Source organism: Epinephelus fuscoguttatus, linkage group LG9 (genome assembly GCF_011397635.1).
Source record: "Epinephelus fuscoguttatus linkage group LG9, E.fuscoguttatus.final_Chr_v1".
NCBI classification, from domain to species: domain Eukaryota; kingdom Metazoa; phylum Chordata; class Actinopteri; order Perciformes; family Serranidae; genus Epinephelus; species Epinephelus fuscoguttatus.
Window position 1 is genome coordinate 37,994,209 of NC_064760.1, and position 27,956 is coordinate 38,022,164.

General features: G+C 40.0%; 1 protein-coding gene across 2 annotated transcripts in view; it reads left to right on the top strand.

Annotated features, from left to right (window-relative positions):
• aff2 (AF4/FMR2 family, member 2) overlaps positions 1 to 27,956 on the top strand; it is a 228,876-nt gene that overhangs the window by 143,336 nt on the left and 57,584 nt on the right. For both annotated transcript variants that reach the window (XM_049585826.1, XM_049585825.1), the window contains exon 10: positions 13,546 to 13,583. In XM_049585826.1, coding sequence (XP_049441783.1) covers positions 13,546 to 13,583 — 38 coding nt within the window. The remainder of the gene's footprint in view (positions 1 to 13,545; positions 13,584 to 27,956) is intronic.

A 27,956-nucleotide genomic window follows, 5' to 3' on the forward strand; every position in this document is an offset into this window, starting at 1 on the left:
GCAGTGGTTTCCTAGCAGCTATTTGACCATGAAGGCCTGATTCGCGCAGTCTCCTCTTAACAGTTGTTCTAGAGATGGGTCTGCTGCTAGAACTCTGTGTGGCATTCATCTGGTCTCTGATCTGAGCTGCTGTTAACTTGCGATTCCTGAGGCTGGTGACTCGGATGAACTTATCCTCAGAAGCAGAGGTGACTCTTGGTCTTCCTTTCCTGGGTCGGTCCTCATGTGTGCCAGTTTCGTTGTAGCGCTTGATGGTTTTTGCGACTCCACTTGGGGACACATTTAAAGTTTTTGCAATTTTCCGGACTGACTGACCTTCATTTCTTAAATTAATGATGGCCACTTGTTTTTCTTTAGTTAGCTGATTGGTTCTTGCCATAATATGAATTTTAACAGTTGTCCAATAGGGCTGTCGGCTGTGTATTAACCTGACTTCTGCACAACACAACTGATGGTCCCAACCCCATTGATAAAGCAAGAAATTCCACTAATTAACCCTGATAAGGCACACCTGTGAAGTGGAAACCATTTCAGGTGACTACCTCTTGAAGCTCATGGAGAGAATGCCAAGAGTGTGCAAAGCAGTAATCAGAGCATTATTTTGAAGAAACTAGAATATAAAACATGTTTTCAGTTATTTCACCTTTTTTTGTTAAGTACATAACTCCACATGTGTTCATTCATAGTTTTGATGCCTTCAGTGAGAATCTACAATGTAAATAGTCATGAAAATAAAGAAAATGCATTGAATGAGAAGGTGTGTCCAAACTTTTGGCCTGTACTGTATTTTGGGGGCAATTTTGGCCCCAACGGTCTAAAAAATGGGGGCATTTTCAAAATGTTTGGGGGCCATCAAAAAATTGTAATTATGTTCTAACAATAAGCACATGAAAAGCAAAACCAACTAAGATATTGTCTTCACTCTTCAGTAGAAACCACTATAAATGAAATAAATAATGGGTTACATAAAGTTATGGTTGCAAAATATCACTCAGATTTGCTATAATTCAACCAGTTTAAATGTGATGATTTAACCATTAATCTACTGATAGCAGTACTAATGTTTCACCACATTACAGTTACTTTTACTGTTAAAAAGGCCAAATTACTATAAATTCCTTAGATGCAATCCTGGAAGTAAGTTAATTTAAAATTTAACATTCATTCTACCTTAATTTTTCATTAATTTGTCATTGTGTAGACACAGATCACCCAAGAAATGGTTAATTTATACTTATGGTACAGCAAAGCCCCCTCCCCTTCTCTGTCAGATTACTCTCACGTAATCAGTGCAATCTCATTGATTATGTCTGGAAAATGAGTTGTAGACGTGACGGTAAATTAATTTAATGAAAATAAAATTATACTTTAATGTCAGATTGTAATACTGTTAAAAATATAAATACATATAGTTGTTTCGAAAACCTGGGGGCAATTTTGGCCCCCGGAACATGGCTTCTGGGAGCATTCTTGGATAAATTGCGGGCCAAATGGCCCGTGGCCCTTGCTAATTTCTGACACTGACTGGAGCTGCAGTGTTGTTGTTACAGCAGACTTCACTAGAAACAAAGTGATAGTGGTCTTTGGGTGCGCTTGACCTGAGAGAACTTTTGGGTACACTCAAAGTGATGGTGGTGTTGGTTTATGGAAGCAACTTTTCAGTAATCACAGAATTGTAATTCTCGGCTTTATCTTTACTTTCTCATTTAAAATATATTCTGACTCAAGGCCGTCTGCAGATGCCTATGATAGTGTGCCACCCATTGAGCCTTTTAGCAGGTACAGACCAGTTTTCACTGAATACGCACAGAAGTGTTTCTCCCGCTGGCCTCGCTTGCAAGTTCCTGCTCAACTTATAGGACTTTACATTGTGACGATGTCACAGTTTTTGATATTGCTTTTTTCGGCTTGAGGAAAGCTTTACAAATATAAAACCTCCATGGATCAAAAAATCAGAAAAGAAAGACTCATAAGTGACCTTGTTTGCAGTTTGAGGTGTTCTGTCAACAGCTGTACCGACTTCTCCTTTATAATGGTGTTCTGTGGGGAAAAGTCTTTTTGGGCTGCAGTGGATTTTTTCACTGCAATGACACGAGTGTCTACGGTGAAAATTAGTGGTAATGCTGAGGGATGTCCCTGGGGCCTGGGTTTATTAACATAGTAAATATTTTCCTAATGGGTTTATGGTCATAATCACTAGTTTCAAGTCTTCTTCAATACAAAATGATCAGTTTCTAAATTATGGTCCCATTTTGAGTGAAATAGACAATAAAGCATGGATTACTTTAGGATGTGGCTACCTTATGACTGACAAGTTGCTACCACAACAACCTCTCAGTTAGAACAGAGACGTAGCAATCTGTGTCCGGGCTCTGTGGACATTTAAATAGCCATGAACTTGTTTTTGAGTGTTGTCCATGTTGTTGTCTTAAAACTTTGACTCCCTCACAGTGTGTTTTTAGGTCATGAAGGTATAGGTGGGTGTATAGTGTGTCTTTGGGTTCTAAGTCAGATCCACCTCTCCCTCCTCCACAGCTCTACACCCTCATCCAAATATGGTCACTTCTGGCTCCAAAAAACCAAGATGGCAACAGCCAAATGCCAAACTCAAGGCTTCAAAACACAAACCAATGGGTGACATCACATTGGTTACATTTAGTTCTTTACACAGTCTATAGTCTTACCTTGAAATACAATGGTAGCTAATATGGTTAACTGTTGGCTTGCTTACAGCCTGTCTCTGTTGTTAGTTGGACTAAACTAAGTTTTAAGCTTTAAAGTGGCCTGAAGATCCATCACAGACATCGCTCATCTGCTACAATATACCAACTAATGGGCAAATGCAGTTTTATAATGATGATGGGGTAAGCTAGTCTCAGCACATCATATTTGATAAGACAAATGGATGTATACACTCTCTTGTTAAAGATGAGCCATTAAAAATATTTCAATGTTTTATATGTTGTTTTTTTTTTTTTTTAAAACACATGAAGCGTATGCCAAGTGATAACTGTACAATTAACACAGAGTACACAAGATTAGAACTTGGAAAATATATTTTTTGTATTTCATCGTGTCTTCTGTGGAAGAAAGTGTGATTCCCAAAATGTTGAACTCTTCTTTCAAGTCTCCACCACACACTGGCCCTCTGTGTTTTTATCTTGTCGTCAGTCTCTTTCTCTTTGGATGTCTGGCGGAGGGAGTGATCAACATAAACAGAGGAAAGTGAGAAAGACAAAGAAAAGAAAGTGAGTAAGCTAGTGGGACAGAAAGGGAGAAAGCAAGACCAAGACAGCTGTGACAGACTGATAACAATGCAGACAGGAGGCGAAGATAAAGAGAGGGAGAGATGGAAAGAAAAGAAGAAGAGTAAGCAAGAGACAAAGAGATAGAATGAGAACGATGGGGTGAGAGAGAGGGAGGCTGGGATGAATTCAGTGGCATTTTTCTGTGCATGCTGTTAACAGGCTTATAGCAAATGAGTGCATGGTGTATTATCAAGCTTTTATAGCCCGAAGTAAAACACAACACACAGAAACACACACATTCTTAATCAAATACACAAATACACACATACAAGCACATACAGTGTACACATGGTGACTTATATTCACAAGCATTTGCACCAGCAAACACAAAACTATAAACACATACTGACAGTCTTTCTCTCTCTCTTAGACACACACACACACACACACACACACACTGTCATTAGTATGCTGTGGCACAACGCTGTGAGGGCAGCAGAGGAGTATGATGAATATGTTTTTGGCACAGAGCAAAGAGAGACGGAGGAGAGGAGGGAATTGAAAGAAAGAGCAGAGGAAGGAGGGATGGAGGAGAGAGGGGAGAGAGGACAGGAAACGAGAGATAGTAGGAAAGAGAGAGATGTTCCTAATGACTTTAGAAACTGACAGAAAAACAGCAACCCAATTACCGCTGCAGGACTGTCCTTTGTCTCTCTATCTCCCTGCATTTCTCTCTTTTCTCTCTGCGAGCTTGTGATGACAGATCACCTTGGTCAGAGCAAAGTCAAGCTTAAAAGCTCTGTCTTTATATAAAGATACAGTTGCAGCTGGTAAAAATGTCCAGCACACTGGGGAACATGGTTGTTTCCACTCCACACCGAGGCACGGTTAGTGAGCTGCAAAAATATTTAGTCACGTTTTCTGAGGTGTTTTCGTACATGTGCAGTACATGTTCTGTTCTATCACATAATAAATCAAACTTGAGAAAATGAATAGAAGACCAGCTCCAGTAGCTGTAAGACAGATCTGTGGGTGAAAGGTTCTGTTCAGTATGTTACATTCAGAGCATTAATATAGCAGCAGACCACTATTTGCCATGTAAAGTCAGTGGAGTAATGACGTCCTGAGCAGAGAATAAAGTCTCACTACCTCTGTGTGTGTTGTAATCATAGACTGTATATATATAATGTACGTAGCTTCTGTGGCAACACCAGTTGGTGTATAGACTCCTGTTCTGAAGCCTTGAGTTTGGCATTTCAGCCGTCGCCATCTTGTGTTTTTTTTTTGGAGCCAGAAGTGACCATATTTAGGTAAGAGGCTGGAACTGTGAAGGAGTGTGAGGTGGATCTAACTGTGCAGCATGGAACACTATCGGCAGACAGCCTGTCACTCAATAATGTTTACTTTTAATAATGTGTTACTTTAAGCCTTAATAAAATGTAAATGGGTGGATTACATAAAAATTCATCTTCTGTACAGTTGTCACGATTGTTGAAATTAGCTATTGAGACCACAACGTTTTTGTACCAGGCTGTAAACATGTTTATTTCACCTGTAAATTTTAGCCTTTTAACACGGGGGTCTGTGAGGATTGGCTCTGTTTTGGAGCCAGCCTCAAGTGGCCATTCAAAGAACTTCAGTTTTTGGTACACCTGCATAAGCTTCATTTTTCAGCCCCAGAGGTTGCCACTTTATCACAACAGCGTAGTGCCCACACTCCAGAACCCTCATAGTCAACACTGTTTGCTCTGTCATCACTGTTGCCATTGTTAAGCGCTGTTTATGGAGTTAGCAGTGTTCGCTGCAAGCCAGCTCAGCAGCCTCCATGTTGAGATCTGTGTCCAGACAACTTGTACACTCTGAATTTTGCATAGAGCTCCTTAAAGGACATAAACATAATAGCATGCAGAGCTGGTCTGGTGGCAGTAGTAAGTGTTGTACACACCCAACTAAGGATGGGTCATGATGTTTTAACTTTTGAATAGTCGTTAAATAATAAAAAGATTAATTAATTTATGCAGCAGTCATCTTGTCTTAAAAATACACATTTCGCTTTTTTTTTTTTTCCTTAACTGTTGCCTGGTTTTAATGCATTACAACCAGGCACTGGTAAAACATGAGCTGTACATTCAGCTCGGCTTTTTTCCGCACAAGGGCATACAGCATTTGCTTCAGTGCTGTGAGATGTGCTACATGCTACTATACTAGAGGTGTCATCGTATATAAAGACTGATACTAACCGTGATATTTAAAAATGAAATATTGATATTATGTTAATAATACACATAACAATAATATTGTATTAATAATACAGCATATCCTAAATTAATTCTGTTTCTGTCCATTCTGACTTTGTTCGACTCCCCCAACACCATCTGGTTGCATTTTCACCATACCTTAAGTGAATTTGCTTTTTTTGTAAACTTTTGTACAGTTATGGTTAAAGACTCTGTCTCCACCTCGCCACATTCATGTTTTCAGTGAATGAAAAATAAATGAAATTAAGGTGCCAGAGCATGCGAGCGGAGCGGAGCGGGGAGCGGACGGATTTTGTGTTGAGCGAAGAGCGGCTGTTTTTTTTAAAAGGTGGAGCGGAGCCTTATCTCTCGCTCCAATTTCGCTCTGGTCGCTCATGCCCCACCCAGAATGCATCTTTGCACCTGCGCACACCCACACTATTTTCTTTCAAAACTATGGAGTTTACTGTGTACTTCAGAAAAGAAACTGAGAAGAGAAGCAGCGGCACCTTGGAGAACGGTCCCTAACTGCGGGGAGAGGCGAGAGGGCTTCCCTGGAGGTTGGCCGCTTAACCCGGTCCGTCTCCTCTACACTTTGACTTATTTCCACCCTGCTGACAGCGGTATCGTGGAGAAAGGTCCCTAACTGCTGGGAGAGGGGAGAGGGCTTCCCCTGGAGAATCTACCAAGCTCATGTTTTATTTGTGAATGGAAGATTACAGATTAGGGTAGTACGACGCAGTTTTTTTGAGCGGAGTGGTGAGCGAGTGGAGCGGGATAAAATTTATGATGCAGTGGAGCGAAGAATGCGCAGAACCAAGCGGAGCGGACGAGCGGCGCAAAGTGACAGGTCTGTGAGCGAGGAGTGGAAATATTCACCTGCTCTGCTCACATGCTCTGTAAGGTGCAGTGTAGATGTACTGTGATGGAAATGAGAAACCATTCAACTGGGAGATGCAACCACATGGTTTATGTGTTAAAGTTTGAGTCTGCTGTTTAAAGAGAGTTGGAGTGAATGTGCAAAATAAGGCTGAAAGTCCCATTCCAGGCGTTGAGTGACACTGTGACTTTTCCATTTAGCCCCCAGTGTTCGGTAGTGGCGAAAAGTACATTTGATGAGGATGGAGGGATCTTCGAAGAATGGTTGAATAGTTTCCAGTGAATATTGAATAGTATTTTTGCTTGAAATGCCTGTCCCTGCACTCATCCAGTCACAGCTATTGATAATATAAGTCCATCTGGTTTATACTGACCTTAACTTGATGCAGACTCTGTTGCCCTTTGCATCCGACATTTTGACTTGCCATAGTGGGAAAAGCACAGGTGTTACTAAACACTAATAACGATGGCTTCATTCTATTCAAGTATCCCAGTAGGCCATGACAGTGTGACAGTGAGCTAACATGAACAACACCAGGACCCTGAAACTAAAGCAGCTAAATGGAATTCAGCCATCTTGAATAGGTTTTTCATTTCCAGACATTGCTACATGCTGCTTTGATTAATGACTCTGAATCAGACAGATCCTGAAGCATATCTCGTTATCAAAGTAGTTACTCGATGACAGTTTAAACAGCCTCACTTATTAAATATGTGGACTTTGCTGTATGATGTAGCACCACTGCTCGTTTTCCCAGACACTTAATAAGGATAATATTAGATTTCATAAAAATGGAGTAATTTCCTCTGACGGTAGTGAGGGAACTTTTCATTTTAGGCCAGGCAAGGCATCGGCTCTGTAAAATACTGCAGCAAACCCTGGCACAATATTTGTATTCTTGGTGTAGAAAACATCATAGTGTAGTTAAAGGTACATTGTGGAGTTGACCATTGGTAGCACTATGGAGAATTATTTTCATTGATTTGATCCTTTTTTGTTAATCTTAGGCATGCACAGGAGCACACAAGCAACGCAATACATTGTCCTGCACATGGTTGCATCCAATTGCACTGATCAATACAAGGTGGCTGTAATGCATCTGAGAAAACAACTGAAGAAGGTGACTGCTAGCTAGCAAACAAAGATGTAAGGATTAAAATATCCCCCCAAAATCGGATTAGTTTCTCACATTGTTTTATGAGGAAGGAAATACAGTTAATACTTTTGTTAAGGCCTTAAGGATGCACAGAATGTGTTTGGGCGAGAAACACTGACTGTAAATGCAAGTGTGTGTAGGTATATTTAATCACTCACTGGGCTCTGCTGAAAGTGATCCTGAAGTGAGCAAGTCTGACTGTTCACCACTTCAGTGGAAGTTTACCACTAAGCATTTAAAACATATAGTTACTCAGTGCCTCACATCACAGTTTGGGTTAGCTTAAATGCTTGAATTTTTTTAAAATTTGAAAAAGCAAAGCCTATGTGAATGTTTGTAGAGAACACAAGGGTCAAAACACAGTATGAAGCACAACTTTAATGAAAGAAGCTGAGGTTTTGGAATAATTATGCCTTTTTTTTTTTTCTTTTTTTATTTTTGCTTTGGTGGTTTTCACGCAGTTTGCTTGAATAATCACCAGCTTCTGCAAACTGGCTGCTGTGATACAGTAAATGTGCCTTATCATGTGTATTTGATTATTGTAGAGGTAATAACATTGGTCGAGTGTTACATCCATTGTGTCTGCAAGTCTTTAAAAAGTCTTAATCTGTCTTAAATTCAATTTTGTAAAGACTAGGCATTAAAAGTAAGTGAAAAGTCTTGCATTTAAATTTGCAGGACAGTGTTCAACATAACATTTTCTTCTCTGTGGTTGGACATTTTATAAACTGTTTTTATTTGGGGAGTTCATGGGTGAGGTTACCTTTGTTAAAGTCGCCAATGACAATAACTAAGGAGTCTGGGTAAGTCCGCTCCACACACAGTAGCCTATCTGGTCGGCGAGCATGTGCTGTAGCCTACCTCCTGCACGTTGGCCTGCGGTGGGATGTAAACACTGACCAGAATGAATGAAACAAACTCATGCGGGGAGTAAAAAGGTTTGCAGTTGATGAAAAAAGATTCCAGATCAGGAGAGCAGTGCTGCTGGATCACTGTCATGTCATTACACCAGCCGCTGTTAGTGTAAAAACAGATACCTCCACCTTTAGTTTTGTCGGAGTGTTCCGTGTTACGATCTGCTCTAAAGAGTTGGAAGCCTGCCAGCTACAGCGCAGATTCCGGTATCGATCCACACAGCCATGTCTCCGTGAAGCACAAAACTGCAGATGTAGAAAGTCTCAGTTTTTCACCATCAGTAGCTGAAGTTCATCCAGTTTATTGGCCAGCGAACGCACGTTGGAGAGAAATATAGGCTACCTGGCAGCGGTGTGCGGTGTGCGTTTCACTGCACAAAGGTGAGGGCACCTCGAGAAAAGTGGGATAAAAATCCGCTGGAGTTGTTCCCCTTACAAAAAGCCTTACAGCGTTGACCAACTGCCTGACAGTCAACTTGCCTGACATACTTTTTGATTGGCCCCGGGCCATCGGGCCACTGCTTATGTTGAACCCTGCAGGACCGTAATTACCACAGACATTTGATCTAATAACATTGGAATCAGCTGGTTTTTGCCTTGTTTACTGCAATCAGCCGATCAAAATCTTCCCTCTGTTTGCATTGAGATACATTATGATGCATTCAAGCTCTGTTCAGTAAAAATTAGTATTTGGCAGAGCTACATCGAGATCACATAATGAGATCAAAATAAAATCTTTTAAGATGTAGTTTTTTGTGAGAAAACTGAATAACATGTAACGTGTTTTACAGCAACATATAATATAAATATCAGAGAGGGAATTACTTTGTATAATATAAAGTAAAAAATGTTTTTCAAATAAAAAACAAATTTTTATGATTGAATTTGTGCTCATTCACAGGTAGGTTAATGAAGGGCCTAATTACTTTAAAACAGTTCAGTTGTTTTTATGCCTCCATGCTAGCAATAGCCGTAGCCTGAGGCATTATGTTTTCGGGTTTTCTGTCCCTCCGTTCAGTTCTCGTGAAGGTGATCTCAAAGACGGCTAGCGAATTTCTTCAAATTTGGCAAAAAAAAAGGCCACTTGGACTCAACAATGAACTGATCACATTTTGGTGCTCATAGGTCAAAGGTCAGTGTCACTCACTGTGACTTTGTCTCATTCTTGTGAGCACAGTATCTCAAGAACACCTTGATATCCTCAAATTTTGCACAAATGTGCACTTGGACTCAACAATAAATGGATTAGAATTTAGCGGTTGAAGGTCAAAGTCACTGTGACCTTGCATCCGTCTCACTCTCATGAACACAAAATTGCAAGAAGGCCCTGGGGGAGTTTCCTCAAATTGGCACAAACGTCCACTTAGACTCAGAAATGGACTGGTTAGAGTTTGGTCGTCAAAGGTCAACAGTCATTGTGACCTCACAAAACATGTTTTTGTTCATAACTCAAGAAATCATACATGAATCATGACAAAATGTTTAATAGTATAAAATAGTATAGAATGAAGCATCCATGTTTTCACAGACATGGAAGTAAACTGTAAGAGAAACTTGAGTGGTGCACGCAGGCATACAACCACAAGACAGTAGTTCTAGTTTTTATAGTGTAGACTTCAATGTTTCCCTGGCAGACAAGAGGGAATAAATAACAACAAAAAGAAACTGAAAAACAATATAAAAACAATGGTACCTTGAACTGCCCAGAATTTCAAAATCGATGCATTCCTATAATTTATCTATCTCTTAATTTCTTTTTGTCAAAGTCATTCAAGCTCTTCTGAAAGTCTACGTTTGTGATGTTCCAAATCTTTAAATCTACTACTGAACCTATTACTGTCCTTTTACTTTTATGTCCACTTACCTGTTGGCAAAAATGTAGCCTAGATTTACCTTAGTCACGCCGATAACCACATTGCTACATAAAACCTACCTCTGCACGGGACCACATATATACTACTTACTTTTACACTTACACCTGTAATGCTTGATAAGGAAAGAGATTATTTGTCTAAAAATCAGTCTTAAATTTGGTTAAAAAAAGAAGAAATAAATAAAAATAAATATACATACACACACACACCCATATATATATATATAGCTTTATATTTAAGTTTCTGATATCTGTAGACACCCTAGATACCTCTGAGGACTTAACTCAGGTTGTGTCTAGGGGCATGGTCTCTGTATTACATACACAGTCTCATTTGGTCAAAGAGCACACTCTACTGAAGAATTTCAACAGAATATATCCAGGGAAAAAAGCAAAGTGCAGAGGCTACCAATCGACCTTGAAACAGAGATAACTTGTAACAGATGGTCAGCACAAACAAGCATGTATGTGTGAGGTACAGGAGGCATCGATCAGTAAGTTCAGAAGGTCACTGAGCAAATGGAAGGGCTGAAAGGGACAAGGGCTTAAAGGCAGGTGGGTAAATAGAGAAATCTCATATCTTGGTTGACATGTGAGAAAGAAAAACATTTGTTCATTTTGTCAGTTTGATACTGTACCCTGGCGGTATTACATGTGTCAGACTAACTCAGGAAATAGTCGAGGATGAGTGATTGCATATGTAATTTGGCTTTAAGAGATTAAAGATATGTGTACAGTTCTAAAGGCTAATATTATATCTGCACAGTCAGACGTCAGTGGGAATATAAAAGTCGTCAGTGGACTAGCTGTGTTAAATCCAACTGGCAGCCGATGGAAAGATGCTAAAATTTGGGATAAAGAGCCTCTTTGTATCGCACTAGTGAAAATCCAGTAGCTGTAATATTTTCAGCAGTGCAACCTCCACGCAAGAGTTGCATCAGAAATTCAGGATTTTGAACCCGGTGTTCAGGTGTTAGAAATTCTTTATAAAGTGTCTCACGCAAAGTAAAGTGACACCGCACAGACAAGCAACGAATTCATTGTTCAGCTACTGTTGAAGATGGTGCGGGGGTGTTTAAAGCCTTGTTAAAACTGTATCGCCAGGCCTGATGTGAAATACTGTGATGTCTCGCACCCACATGAGAAAGAAGGGAGAAGGGGATATGGAGATTTGACAAATAAAAATAAATCATATACAGAGGGCTTTATGTCTCTAGAGCTTTAAGGTTTGAATTGTCTTGCTTTTGGTAAAACAGCCTGCCCTCTTTGTCGGGAACAATACTTACAGCTGTGTTGTTACCGAGGAGATTGAGTGAATAAATACCGGTTGGGTTCTTTATTTAAATCCAAGTAAAGCCACCAGCTAGCTAAATATATTCACTCATAGATCCTCTCCATGAGCCCTGCAAGTCTCCCAAAGCCAAAGATCTGAGGAGGTTTGTTGTTGTAGCCTGCAGCTATGCATCGATCTATCAGAAACTTCACTGGTCCAGTTAATCACCTTATTCCTAAAGAGAGACAGGGAGAAACAACAAGCCAGAGGCGAGAAAAGGTCCTGCTTTTTGTTTGAGTAATTCATTTTAAATTGTTGGGTTTCAGTGCTTGAAGATTAATTAATGGCTGATATTTGCCGAAATTGGGTTTATTGTTTTTGTTTTGTTATTGTAATTGATGTAGTCATGTACAAAATTGACTCTGAGTTGACGGAGGGAGGAAAAGAGGATGAGAGGAAAGAAGGGAGGGGAGGAAAGGCTTCACTGACAAACTTAATCACCCCATTCTCTCACTGAAAGGAGGGGAAGTATGAATAGACATAAAGGAGTGAACGGAGGCCGGGGTGAGGAGAGAGGGCAGGGAGGAAACAAGGAAAGGAGGGGATAAAGGAAGAGAAGACAGCCAGCTTTTTACTCATTTTAATAACATGAAAAAAATTCTGCTAGATGAATGAGAGGGGAAGAGAAAAAGTTGGGGTCAGGAGAGTGAAGGTTTAAGTGGGCGAAAGAATATAGCTGGAAAGTGTTTTCAAGTTGTATTGATTATTACAGTCTGTGATTTATCCTGTGCTTTTATTCCCTGTAAAGTACTTAACTAACATTGTTTATATATAGCCTTGTCGAAAAGTTTGTCTATATAAAGAATATAATGTTACTATTATTATTTGCCCCAGTATTCAGTCAGTTGTGATCATCATTGTGTCATACCCAGCTCACATGGACTTAGAAGAACCAAACAACCTTTGAGACACTTCATTTTATTTTGACTTTTTATTTAATGCTAAAAACATTTTCTTCTTGGGAAAAAAGAGGTAATTAAGGAGTGTTCTGTTTTTGGATGACTTGTTTAGTTAATAGAGTGAATCTTGAGTTGTAAACAAATAGTGAGAATCCATATCACGAGAGTTAATTGTGGAAGAGCTAGCATGAGGGACTGACTTACACAACTCTTGGATGTTAATTCTTTCTAATTACATATTTTCACAATCTTATGCTTCAAAAGATTTACAAAATAAAAGCCACTCTTGACTTGCAAAATTATTCATTTATATAGACAAACAACAATTGTAATTCATGGAACAATTCAAAGGGGATCAAAAAATTGTGTCTCACTCCATTACCTGCCTACCTTTATATATTTTGTGACATAAGGTCCCATGGTGATCCACTGAAAGAGGAAGGACTTTGCCTCTCTATGGTAGTCAATATCCAGATTATAGCAGTGAATAAAAAAGTGCATATCGAGTATAAATAATTTTATCGAAAATGTATTACTGCTACACCTTTTGCACAATTGTATGTACATTTTGCAACACACACCTGGTGTTATGTGCGTTTGTAGAGACTTCATAAATTGAATAAACTATTAAAGGAGCATTAAAAGCAGATCTCTGTTTATTCATTCATCTTCACTGTCTATCATGAATTTATCAAACAGCCTCTCATGTGCCACTTAACATGAGCATGATCCAACAAGACACACACCCACTGGCATCCATCATTATGTTTGTCATATACATGCTTATGTGTGACAAACAAAATGGTTATATTACAATCTTTCATACTGTGGAAACATGCTGGTAAAATAACATATGTCAGCAAAACAAGAGAGCAAAATTACCCATGTTCTGCATTCTTTAATTATTGGCTTTGGAGTTTAATCAAAGCAGCAGTAAACCTGTGCTCATAATTCTAACTGAATATATTAATATAACTTTCGGTTTCTGTGTATGTGTATTGACAGGTGTCTGACAAGCCCAAAGCCAGAGGCACAGCCTTGAGGTAAGACAAATGGCCACACTCTGTGCTGTAACACTATGATTTATTTATCTCAGTAGTACATCTATTGTGTTACAACCAAATGGAGCAGAGATGTTCACATTTTGCATATAAAGGCTTGTTAGATGTGGATTGTTCCGTGTCGTTTTGACTGGGAGAAATTTAAGTGTAATCTATGTGTAGTGTGCATTTGGACGTTTAGCTAAAGCATCACCCTTCCACTGTGTATTATCTGGTGGGCAGTGTGTCTTTGGCAGAGTATATAAAGTCAGTGTATGACTTTCAGTATCAACCAAACAACAAGCTATAAATAAATGCTCTTTGCCCTGAAACATACAATTGAGGCAGCCATGGTCAGTGTTGGATGACTCTCTGTAGCTGTTGTTGGAAGCGTTGTTAAGGTCAAAGACGTTACTGTGACTGTGGATATCACTTTAAAATCTAAAAGATGAAGAGGCCGAGGTTACTGGATGCTGTTTAAGTGTTTGAGTGTGGATCAAAGATTCTGTCCAGGATTAGTAATGTCTGAAGGTTATTGCAAATACAACCACTATTAAGCTTTCTGGAGGTGTAGTGGCTCTGATTCACTGAAACATCTGTGATGGCAGGTGCCCACTTGATAACCCCAGTCAGTAGCCTGCACTCACATCCTCAGCTCTGTACTGTTTGAAATTAGGCAGCAGATGTCCTCTATACTCACTATTTGTAGGTTAGTGCATAAATCTCTACACATCAGAGCCAGGCTTCTGCACACTCACTTGGGATTATTGTTGAGACATCAAATCCTGTGTGTTGTTATACATAGATACATGCATAATGATATAAGGTCAGTTAGTGAGATTTCCTCAGCCTTTCTTTCACTAAACATAGTCTCATTATGGCTTAAAACAAATTAAACATGTGACGTTGATCCAAAAACAGAGCATATGGTGAACATATGGGTGAATATCAAATAAAAAGCTTTGCCCTGGTAGTAATGTTGGATTGGATATTTATTAAATGTGTTTAAAAGTGTGTGGAACCCTCCTCTTTAACATTGCTTTGAGATAAAACATTGTAATTAGGTACAATTTTGAGGTACTTAAATGAGTATTTCCATTGAAGGCTGCTTTCTTCGTTTATTTCTTTACATTTCAGAGAGAAATATTTACATTTTTGGTATGTGACAGCTACAGTTACAAGTTGCAATTTTGATATACAAAACATGCAAACCCCTGCGTAAAATATGCATTTTTATGGATTTAACAGCCCAACAAAGTCAGGGTAAATGCAGCACGAAATTAATTGCTGCTTCTTTAAGGAACACTTCACCCCTAAAATGATAATTTGTATATCAGTTACTCACCCCGAGTCACAAGTCAGTCAGTTTGGGAAGAAAACTTTGTTTTTTCCTCATGCCTCCACTGTGAGCTGAGAATTACAAAAAATGCAAACATTCGTGATGAATTAAAGGAATAGGTGACGTTTTTGGATTTGTCATTGACCATGGAGGCAGGCAAGTTTTTGTTTTTATGAATTCAGGGTAACACGGGCTGAGTAACTGATACACAAATGGTGATTTAGGGGTTGAAATATTCCTTTAAGCTTCATAAAGGAGAAAAAAAACTGAGACAAAAGTTGCAAATCCACAGCAGCGTAAGGGTATTTTATTCTAGAGTTTAAAATCCAAATGTTACCATAAAGACTCGATTTGACGGTGAATATAAAATAATAGACCCCATCTGATGATCACTGGCAGAAAATAGCAGAGAATATTTAAGCAGTTCAGGGTCAATGAAAGGATCGTTCCCCTGCATTTCTCATTTCAAAGTGGAATGTGAGGCAGAAGACTCTTTGTCCTTGTCAATCATCCCAGCAGGGGGACTTGAGTAACTGTGGTGCATGTTGGAAGAGTTTCTTTTGTTGTATTGGTTGGAATGTCCTCACTTCATTACCCAGAATCCATATACTGTGATGTCAGTACAGGCTTAGCGAATGGTGAAAAAAATAAATCTTGATTGTGATGATTCAGCCATCTCTTAAAAGGAACTAGTGTTTGTTTGTTGGTGTTTCATTGTGAGTCTACCAGAATCTTATTTAAGCAAAAGTTCTGTTGCTGCTCCCAGTATAATTTAGCCTAAGGTAAAAGGCTGGAGACAATGTACACGAATGATTGTCCATGATGAGGTGAGGTGATGAAGTCCATTTCCATTTTCCACAGTTACATCGTTTGTGGGCTTCCCATTGTGATACACTATTGTCTTCATGTAACATCTTGGGGGAACATGTCACCTAATTAATCATTAGAAAAAAATCTTAGTTGCATTTGTAACATCACAGAACATGGGAGAAAATTCATGTAAACAGCTGATTTTGGCACCAAGATCAATTTTTCATAAGTTGATCTTTTGCTTGGAATGTGTTGTAAAGCTCAGTCTGGTGCATAAGAATATAAGAATCTTTTATAAATGAGGCTCGTTGTGTTCACAGTCTGAAGGCATTAGTATGCAAGTCTGGTGTGTGTGTGTGTGTGTGTGTGTGTGTGTGTGTGTGTGTGTGTGTGCGCACGCATGCGCGCGTGTACGTGTGTGCGTGCGAGAGAGAGAAAGAGCAAGCGTGTGCTGTGTGTCTGTGTGTGCCCCAGGCCATGTGTTACTCTGCTACCGCTAATGAGCCCATTCACTCTGCAGCCCAATCTACTGAGCACCACACACACACATACACATATCCGGGGGGACGCTGGGACTAGAGATGCTGCGAGCGATCCACTGGCTATATCCCCCATGGAGAGCAACACACACTTTCACTTTCACACACACACACACACACTCACACACCCTCTCTCTCTCTCTCTCTCTCTCTCTCTCTCTCACTCTCTCTCTCTCACCCACACTCACACCATCCATACAGACACACTTTTTTTTTTTAAATCCTTGCTCTGACTACCTCACCCACATACCGATCGTTATTCTGTTGCCACACACACACACACACACACACACATCACAACCACCCACTCTATCCATCCCACTGTAGCGTATATTCGACCGTGTCATTTTTATATTTATGCTCTGTGATCTTCAAAATCTTTGTGCTGTCTGCTTCCCTGTATTTTCTTCATTATATCCTTTCTTTTATCATATAAACCCCGGGGAGGAAAAGTGCCCTGAGTCATTTAGATCTGTCTTTCTATTCTAATTATTTAGTGATAATAACATTATCCCGTCAATGTGTGAGTTGAAAATGTTTCAACATTAGTGAAAAAGTTGTGCTTCCCCTGAGGCTTTATGACTCTCATTTATTTACAGACAGGCAATGTGAGTAGGACGGATCAGACCAGACTTCTCAGTAATTTTACCTTGCAGAACACGGAATTTGTCGGTGTACAGCTGCCTCAATCAAGTAGTTTGTTTTTCTGAAGGCCTTTACACCCCTGGGGCGTGACGAATAAACAACAAAAAATAGTGAAATAGTTGCCTGCAAATATTTCGCATTAAAGCTATTCATACAGGCAGCAATGCCAATTTGCGACAAATGCAACACTTGTTCAATAAAAGGTTTTGATGTGAATACATTCACCAGCAGTGCTATGAATTTGAAACAACTACCAATATCCTATTGACCCAGAGCAACATCTAGTGGTCTTTCTGGGGTTAGCTGTTGTGTAGCCTAAGCTGCTGGAAGCTATTTGATTGAATTTCCTGTAGCAAAATGCTCTGAGTAAATTTCATTTCCCTCTGTTAAACAGTAACATAGTTATATGTAGGGCTGGGTGGTATGACAAAATTTTCATATCATGGTTTTAAGACAAAATGATATCGGTTTCACGGTATGTCATGGTATTTTGCTCAGGTTCGGCCAACTTGACATGCTGCTGTGTTGTGCTATGGCCTATTCAAGTGCCGGAATTTGTTATTTACCTGACAACGCCTGAAGGCAACACACGCTCCACTCCATTAGTGCTGTGCTCAGTTATAACTGTCTCAGACTCGGGACGGGTTGTCTTCGGTCAGGAAAATGTGGCCCGAGCCGTGCTCTAGTGTGCTCACCTGTGTGTGTGTGTGTGTGTGTGTGTGTGGGTGTGTGCATGCATCAGGGTGAAATTCTGCTGTGCACAATACAGAGAGCAGAGGAGAATTGTAAACGGCAGTGCGCCGCTGCTAGTTGCATATAGGGGAAACACTGCTCTTTTTGGTATGAGTTCTTCTGGGTCATCGTGTACAGTTGCTTTGCTTTCAGGACTCTCTCTAGCAGCCATTCTCGCCTCTAAACTTTTCTATATGCTCTCACTCTCACCCGCTCAAGCGTGCCTGTGGTGTGCAGCGGTGAAATGGGTCCCCGCTGAAGCACTTTCCGGCCGCGCACGTTCCGGAGGTTGTTTGGGCTATTCACCGACATTGCGGTATATGAAAAATTCATATCATAACGAAAATAAACACCGGTTTTCGGTACGAACCGGTATACCGCCCAGCCCTAGTTATATGTCTTAGGTAGGGTGGCCAAACTACGGGCTCATTTTTAAATGGCCCGTAGTGAGTTTTTAAAAATAAACTAGAATATGGCTTCAGCATATTTCTAATAAAGTGCACTGTTTGTACATTGCACAGCCAAAATTAAACTTGATGTTACTGTCAACTTAACAACTACAAGCAAGCCCTGCCACTATACTCCTTAAAGGATATTATTACTTCACCTACAATGATTGAACACTAGTCAATAAAAAATATTTACCTCAGTAAACATGGCAGCAGACCGGAAAAGATTGAAGACATACAAATAATTCTTGTAATATGTGTGCACGCCAATAAACTTCTGTAATGTCAAATGATAAACCTTTTAGTAGTGATGCGTGGTAGTTTAGTTTTGTTTAGTAGTTTAGAATATTAATTTTCTATGGCAGCTGGGCTTTTCTGGTCTAGAAACTCTGATTTTCTTGCTGTGTAACTGGTTAACAACTATGCCTTTACTGTTGTTTGGCCTGTGTCTCTTTATATTTTTCTGTATATGGCCCACAATCAAATAAGTTTGGCCACCCCTGGTCTAAGGCTTTTTTTATGAATGGATAGGGAGGACATTGTTTTATAGGTTCAACATGATCAGTTGATGCCTTTATTCATGGTGGGAAAGCTCAGAAAAATCAACCTTATTACCAAAAAAAATTATGCTGCTTTTTTGACGCATAATTTTCACTTTCTGTATAAGAGTACTAATAACAAAAACACCAGTTCAAAAAAAAAAATATTGACATGTGAAGTGATCACACACACAGACAAAAAAAAAATGAATTCCTTTGTTGCATGACTTTTGGACCCAAACTAATGTGGTGCCACAGCAGTATAGTGCTTTACTTTCTTGCCAGTATGCCTGTCCACTTCTCCAAACTTCTGGGTGCATAAGATCGATTACATACAATTCTCAAACGAGGCTTGGCTCAGTCACAAAGAGGCACATAAGGTGAACTGGGGGGTTTATTGTTGCAATGTCATCATGCAGAAACCTTCCTCAGCTCATGTGGGGAAAATGTTTTTAGGGGGGCATTGGAAAATAGCATTTTGACACTCAAACATACAAACTTCAACCAAAATATGAATGTTATACACATGAATACATAAGGAACACTTATTGAAAGCTACAGAATAATATAAATACCTCAAAAAATGTTTCTAACCTTTAAGGTTCCATTTTCAAGGTTTTTTTGTTTTGTGTTTTCTTTTTACACTCAAGTGTTTACTACTGTAATAAGGTTTGTTTGGCCTGGTGAGACTGATGCGTTTAGAAATCAGGTATCCCAGGGTAAGGAAAGAAAATGCAGTCTCGGTCCTCTTCCAAGCAGGTGGTGGTAATAACCCTAAAACAGCAAGGGTTCATGGGAAAAATGTCAAAAAGATACAAACACAAAATAAAGTATTAACTTACCAGTGTTACGAGAGCCATGCATACAATGTATTTACATGTTAATCAGTTATTATCTAAAATAATGTAACTGCAGGAACCTGCTGAAAAATTTCATTTTATTTCTGCTGTATTACAACTCATAAGAAATGAATGTGCTTAGAATCATGGTCACTAATACAAACATGTCTACAGGTTAAAAACACAGACAGGTTAAGCAGCATGGATGCACTCTGTCAGTCAGGTGCATCAAGTGTGACATGAGTTCAGATGTGATGCACTTCTTCAAACACTGTCACTCCTGCAGCTGACAGGGAGCATTACACTACATATGTAGGAATGGAAACCTATTATAGCCTTCCCCACAGTACTGCCCCAGGCAAACACACACACACACAAATACACAGACACACATGCACGCACTGCTGAATATAACACATCAGCAATTGTGCTTATAAAAAGGTGAAAAGGTTTTATTTTTCAGGCTTGAAATTCATAATTTATTACACACAATGAACCATCTACAACAAATAATGTGATTTTGCCTGATATAGACAGACAATGTTAGTACTGTATGTTTAACTAATTGGGCAGTACAGTGTAAGACGATTTGTTCTGAGTGATGAGAGGATGAGAAAACACTTGATGATGCAATGACTGAGATACACACAAACACCACACAGAGACAAACAGTGCATGCATATGTAGTAGCTCTACCTGTGCCTTAAGTTGTACTGAAAAAGGACCACACTCTGCAGGACTGTCTTTCAGCATTTTATAGCAAGGCACCAGAGGTGGCATCATAGCTTTCCTGCAATTGTAGTGAAACAAAGCCTCCTCAGGGTCTTTCTTTTATAAGTCTTTCTTTTATAAATGCTCTCTCTGCCTGCGTAATATCATGAAGACAGTCACAAAATGCTTAATGCCAGCTAGCACACACTCTAGCTTTGATAGCTATGCGCCCTATTTCTCAATAAAGTTCTCTTCTAATCGAAAGACTTAAGCATGAAAATGAATAGCTGTAGCGTGAGTTGCTGAGTGTTGGAGATATCAGCTGTAGCAATGTCTGCCTCCTCTCCAGTATAATGGAACTAGATAACACTCAGCTTGTGGTGCTCAACGCGCCAAAAAATGCATTTGAAAAACTCAGCAGCAATGTCTCTTTACAGAAATTATGACCTGGTTACTCAAGATAATACACAGACCTTGTTGTGAGCAGTTTGATGTAGGGACTGTTTTCTTTTTACTGAACTTACACCTTCCATTGATATCTCCGTGTAGAAGGAAGCGTGGGTCTACTGCTAGTTCACCTAGCACCACTGAGCTAGCTAATATTGCAGCTCTGCCAGGGAGGATGCCGTTAATGTTTACATTTAGGGATTTCATAAGCATGGGCCTCTTGTCTATTAGTGGATGCACACTTCCTTCTGCACGATGATACGGTTGGTTGCTGTAGTTTAGTAGAAAGAAAGTTCCTACATCAAACTACTCACAACAAGGCAGGCCCACCCAAAGTGTGCTGGACTTAAAAGCCAATTTTCATAGTGGCCAAACAGTGGAGTTCTAACTCCAAGGTCCGTCATGTGATACCACTTGGCCCAAAAAGACAGTTTTGAGCATCACCCCGCAAATGGACTTTTTCACTATCAGGATTTAATCCATTCATTCCAATAACATTTGGTAAACCGAGAAGAAACGTAAGATTACATCATTATATCCCCATTCAAGTTAGCGGAGCACTTAACCAGAATAAGCAGTCTCGGATGGCAGAAGTATCTAGTATGCTTGCTTTATGGGCCAATTGATGCAGAAGCAGCAGCGATCATCTGTGTAACTTTGCACAGTGGAAATAGAGCTTTTTGGGCTTCATGAGCCACTGAGCAACTGTAATAGGAATGAATTGGGTCCCACCTTCAATGCTATATAAAGGTCACTAAATACTTCCATGCAACAGGGTCTGTGCATTATCTTAAATAACCAGGTTCTGATTTCTGGAAAGAGACATGGCTGTTGAGTTTTTCACATGTATGTTTTTGATGTTTTGAGCACCACAAGCTGAGTGCCATCTAGTTTCATTATATTGGAGAGAAGGCAGACATCTCTATGGCCAATATCTCCAACACTCAGCAACCAAAATCAAAACAATCTAGATTTATAAATAGCACTACAGGTAAGAGGAAAAATATGTGTTCTTGATTTTGTGGTGAACTGTCCCTTTAAAGTTGTTTAAAGCAACTTATCATCACATACAGAGTAAAAACACCCAAACTAAACAAAGCCCCAGGGAAAAGTCCAGAACAAAAGGAGGAAATAAAGCAAGCAGAAGGGCAACACATACAAGTGCAGTACATCCTGATAGAATATAAAATAATCAGTTTTGTTTCACAGTACATTAAAACATATTTGCTTCCATAATGATATATTAGCATCATATTTTTGAAAATGTAGGTAATAAAAGGAAAACTAACACTGGAAAACTGTTGGACTGTATTTCTGCTTCTCAGTGTCTGACAACACTGTAGAAAACTCCCTATAGGAAGATTGTGACTTTATTCCATTCGGAAAAAGTACCACCTTTCAAGCCCAAATTGGCTCATCATCAAATACAGAGGTATCAGACAGGCCCAGGTGTGTGTCACTGGATAAATAGTCTCAGTCCTTCCCATGGGTGATAATCTCTACTTTTCAAAATAAAAGTTTTTGCTAAATCCACATAGAATTTTACAGAGATGTATAATGCCCTTCAAAATAAATGGTATTCCTGCACCTCTGCACCAGTGCCTGTTTAGTGAGTCAAAAGGCTCTGTATATATCTGGTAGACTGCAAAAGAGTAACTGCAGTAATTTCATAAATCCTCTCAAAAGGCTTCACATATCATAGGTTTACATGCACCCTTGAGTCAGACAAACAAGCACACAAGCAAGTATGCATGCAAACACACGCACACACATCCTTGAGTGTACACACACACACACACACAAGAGAGTGCGAGTGATTGAGAGAGAGACAGAGAGAGAGATTGTAAAGCCAGCTGTGCAGTGGGAAGCCCTGCCAAGTTGAGGGCAGAACCAGCGAGCTGAAGGCAGATGATAAGATGACAGATGAACTGAGTCCAGATGGCCTCCACATCTTCACTTCACAGCCCTGTAATACCGTTATAATTCTACATATTTTCACTCAGGTCTTCAGTCATTTTAAGAAGCTATATTTACCTGTTTTCAGCATGATCCTCCTGCTTCACACTCTGTTACATCTTGTCTCTGCTGGCTGCAGTTTATCTGAGCCGTGGCCTGTCTGGCTCAAAGCCATGCGCTCCATTGTTTTCAGAGGCTGATCAATTCAGTTTTCCAGCAGAGGCGATTGGGAGGAGAAATAAAAGCTGTAACTGTCTATTGTCTGTTGATTGTCCTCCTTATGTTCAGTTCCTGCTGGTTAATTAATGGTGACACAGTCCAAACTGAGCCGTACAGTGTAACACAGATGGACCCCGGAGGGTTTAAAAGAGCACATGGAGGAAAACTGATTAAGGGATGCTAATATCTGCTCGTTTTCTGAACTCATGTATGAGGATGGGACTGTACAGTGTGAATAAATAATGATTAATAGATCCAGGCTCTCAGTATCTGGACAATATTGCATACTGCCTAAATACAAGTCACAAAAGTAAATACATGTTTACACTGCATAACCAGTGATATCTGCCAACATTAATATCACTGATTGCTCTGACAGAAGAATACAATCAAACATTCATATATGCAGGGCCGTAGCCAAGATTTTAGAAATACTGAGGTCATGAGGTCCCTGAGTACAACCCCACCCACCTAATTCATTTTTTACTAACCAACCAAACTTTGTATGATTATATGAATATTTATATTTCATTCATTAATTTAACTCCCTAGGTATTCTATTTTCTGCAATATTTCATTGTCCTGCATAATGGTCTAAATGTTGGTTCAAAGTCTTCTCTTCCCTGCCAAGTATGTAATTCTGGCTGAGAATACTAACTCACTGTCACCCTTTTTACACAGAGATCACACAATAGGGCCGCTACAAAGTCCCTTTATGCCTCCTTTGTATTTTTACACAGAACCAAATAATGGCGGCATGACGTTGCACCAATGTGTGATTTTAGACAGCATGCAGGCATCATGGAATCAAGAGAAGTGTGACCATGGGCGTGACATGTAACACAACAGTGTAGGCCTTTGGTGTGACACATAACATACACATCAACAGGATTAACATGGCAATAACAATCATTTACCGTCCTTGTTGTATGGCGACTGATCTCATCTTCTGCTCAGAGGGTGAGGAGCTTCTGGACATTATTGTTTTCCCAATTTGCGAACATTTTGGGCCACTGGTCTTCTTCTTTTAGTTATCCGCTAACTGCTGACAGCTACTATTTAACTCCAGCTATGCAGACATTATTTCAGCACTGTTACTACCTTGGTTCCAATCTCAGAGGCGAGACAACTCTCTCCCTCCATTCTGCGACCATACCTTTTATACAGAATGGTGAGGCGGCATAAAAGCGCATTATTCCCGCCTTGAACAGGCAGTGTAAAAGGAGCTTTGTATTCTATTAGTTTTTGTCTATAACCAACCATTTTTTTAGATAATTTTTCTTGCAAATATCAGAGTTTGCCTTAATCCCAGCACAAGTAGTATTTTGTAACTGAGGAATTAAACTTAATGTCATTTATAGGGATGAGCAAGTACACCACTATCTGTATTTGTATCTGTTCAACCAGCTAAATCATCTGTATCTGTATGGGCGGAGTTTAACCAAACATGGGTGGGGTTTTTACCTGAAATGGGTGGGACCTAACACGGAAATGTAATTTAAACCTTAAACTGATATGGGTTGATCAGAAGTTGTAATATTATTTATTAGAAAAATATTTACAGAACAATCTCAGAATTGAGCATCAGGTCATTGCTGATCACAGAGACTGAACACAGTGGCCCGAATGAGGATTTTCCTTCATCAGGAGTACGAGGAAGAGGAAGTGACATATTTTACTCAGATGACACTAGTACCTAAAAAAAAGTGCATCATCTGTACCAGATTTTGGAGAACATGACCTACGGCCCCTGTATGTATGTTAGTATGTTATATTGAATGGAATGTTTTATGCTTTTTTCCCCCAAAGTTTCAAATAATGAGGTTAAAGGGCCACTGTGTAAAATGGGTTGAAAACCATTGGAAACAGTGACATCAGTGGTCAAATTCTAGATTGCAGGGCTCACTCGCTCACCCCTCCCGTCGGGCAAATGACGGTGGTAGTAGGTCTATCTAGCGATGAGGTGAATGTTTATTTAGTAATCTAAGCCATGTTACGATATTGTAATGAATCCCTCACGAGCAGGACACCAGAGGAGCATTCGGGGAAAAGGCCCGTTTATTTGAGCACTCCAGAAACTCCAGTAACACTCCAGGGGGTAAAAGACTCCGTCCCAAACTCTGACTCTTCTAGCGTAACAGACACACTTCATAACTTTACACACATACTCGTTTACCATACCAAGTGGGGACCCCCCTCCCCTCTCTGCTCCACCAACCTCCAGCCCGCACACTGACTGACAGCGTAGCCTGTAAACAGAGCTCAGCTGTTTATTTAGCCTAGCGATATCTCCGGATTATAGTAGCTGCAATGGACGACTTTGAACGCGATTTTGAAGAGTTTCTTGTAGCGGACACAGACCCAGAGCCATACCTGTTTGAGCCAGAGCATACAGATGAGGAACTCCATGTGTTTGATGCTGAGCGGGTGAGAAGAAAGGCTGAATGCACAGAATGGGATTCGGTGCTACTGCTACCATCACTGGGGAGATATATCACCAGGAGGAAAAGCGCTGCAGAGAGTGCATCACAAGGAGTGAAGCTGCGTCTTCTTTTCCTCGCATATGACGGTTTGGGTTCATTCTCTCCTGTTGTGTGGTAACTGTGGTCCATTCGCAAACAAAAAAACTTTTCACTACTCTCCATCGACGAACTACGAACACTCTGCTGTTTCCTCCTCCTTTTTCCTTCCTTCCTTCCGCTGTCTTCGTTGGTTCATTTATACACGCGAAACGCGTTCTCTGGCTGGCTGGATTGTCCGCTCGGTCTGCCGTACATACATGGTGGCACAAGATGGCGACCTCTCTAAAGCAAGGCCCATGCTTTTATATATATATAAAAGCATAATTATAAGGCTACGAAAACCAAACAAATTTTATTTTATAGCGATTATACACTTATATAAACATATTAATGGGTAGAATATTCAGATTCAGATTCAGATTGACAATAAACCATGCCAAATATTACACACTAGCCCTTTAACATATGTATAGGTAATCCCTGTGAACAAAAACCTAAAGCTTCAGACCGTTCTGAAACTCTGTTTACAGCATTTTATTCTACTTTCAAGACAAGCTGAAGAAAGATCCTGACTGTTTTTTTATATGGTCATCTGCTACAGGCACACTACTGTAAGTGTTAACATTACATACACCGCTAATTGTAGCTACATGCTAACGCAGAGGAAACATCTGAACTTGGTCGTTGATTTTCACCCTGATTTTGGATCATATTCATGCTGGAACATGTCCTGTTGTGGTTAGAAGCTTTTATTGGTGATAGTTCACAGTAGAAAGTGCCGCAGTACTTCTTTACAGTCAGTGTACAGCTGAAATGACAGTGCAGTGAAGCCGATAGTGATGATACAGAGGACCCATAAATGTTGTCCAATCAGAGCAGAGGGATTTTTTTTTTAGGAGGAGGGCTTAAAGAGACAGGCGCTAAACAGTGTCTCAGACAGCAGGTAAATTCAGGTGTTCAGCAGAGACAGTAGGAGGAAAATAAAGGGGTTTTTGAACATTCAAGCATGTTAACATGTTCTAGTTTAAACCTTAAATACAAGTATGAACCTGAAAATGAGCATAGTATGTCCTTTTTAAAGCTACTGCATCAAATACTCAATGAAGAAAGAAACCTAAGTGTCCCTGCTGGGCTGTGTTACTGCATTACTGTTGAGTAGGTCAAGGTACTTTAACCTGTAATCTGATCTCCAGCCAAGCGTAAAATATGTTTTCACTATGCTGTTAATGTATTTCTAAAAACCTATCAAATATACAGTATAGTGTCCAGCCAGTCTTAAACTTCAAGAAATTTTTCCTCAACAACAAGGATGGTGGAGGTTGAGGAGTTCATAAGGGAAGCAAGAGCCTTCAGAACGCAATCAATAGATACAGGTGGTGAACAAGAAATTTGCTAATATCAAGGTTGAACTTGCAGTATGTCAGTTTAAAGACAGAAAATGGTCCTGACATCCTGTCCCAGGCGACCAAACAGACAGGTGAAGTCTTCGAAGAAGAGCAAAGCAGAGGGTAAACATTGTGTGAGATAAAGAGCAAGTCAGTGTCGTGATAAACCAGTAGCAGATCGATAGCATAGTACTGGAGCTCTTACATCATGTTTGGTACAAAAGTCTCAGAAGCAGAACAGTTCAAATCTGACAAAAGGACAGCTTGAGGAAAAACACGGTGACCTTACAAGTGGCATCCCAAAAGTACAATTCCTAAATATAAGCCAGAAGTGGAGGACCTCACTACCAACAAAATACAACACACAGGGCTGTAACCTGCTATGTCTCCCAAATGGACTGACAGCCATTTCACTGTCATGTAAGAAATAACATTAGACAGGGTCTAAATTTAAGTCAGTTCATCATGCAGTCATACACTTTAGTAATGTAACATATATGCAAAAATGCAGATTCAACCTTTGCCTCAAGTAAGGAATGATGTTCATTGTACATGTACTTGTTATGATGACTGATGTTATGGGGCTGAGTGGAAGAAGCAGGAAATGTAGTTTAACTCACCTTTCAACTTGTGTGGATGAGTAAAAAAGACCTCCCCCGATGAAAAGGTGTTTTTTGCCTTTCATGGACAGGACAGTTTAGTGTGAAAGGGGGAGAGAGAAAGGGGATGACATGCAGCAAAGCGCCACAGGCTGGACTCGAACCCAGGCTGCCGTGGCAACAACCTTGTACATGGGGCGCCTACTCTACCGCTAAGCCACGACGCCCCCCGATGAAAAGTTTTTAACCTTGTTAACATGTCCATATAGTGTTTTTCTATGCTCCAAGACATATTGTGAACGAATAATGCTTGATTTATGCTTGACACATCTGCGAAGGTCATGAGAGTCCATATGGCCAAAGTGACATGCAAAGGGTTTTTGGCTGTCCCTGCACAGCCAACATTTTCTAACTACATCTAAGTGGATGGGTGGAGAACCATGCTGTAGACACGACTTTTTGATACACTGCCCCCTACAGTCTGGGACAGTGCCATGAGGAGAAATATGCGCTAAGTATAAAAAAAAGAGATGGAGATAAAGATGCCAACTACTTTGCATATTCATAGATCTGCACATATTAAATGAGGCAAGTGTGCAATGGCAAACTCTTCAGTCAGACATTGGAGGTGACTAACCAGGGTTC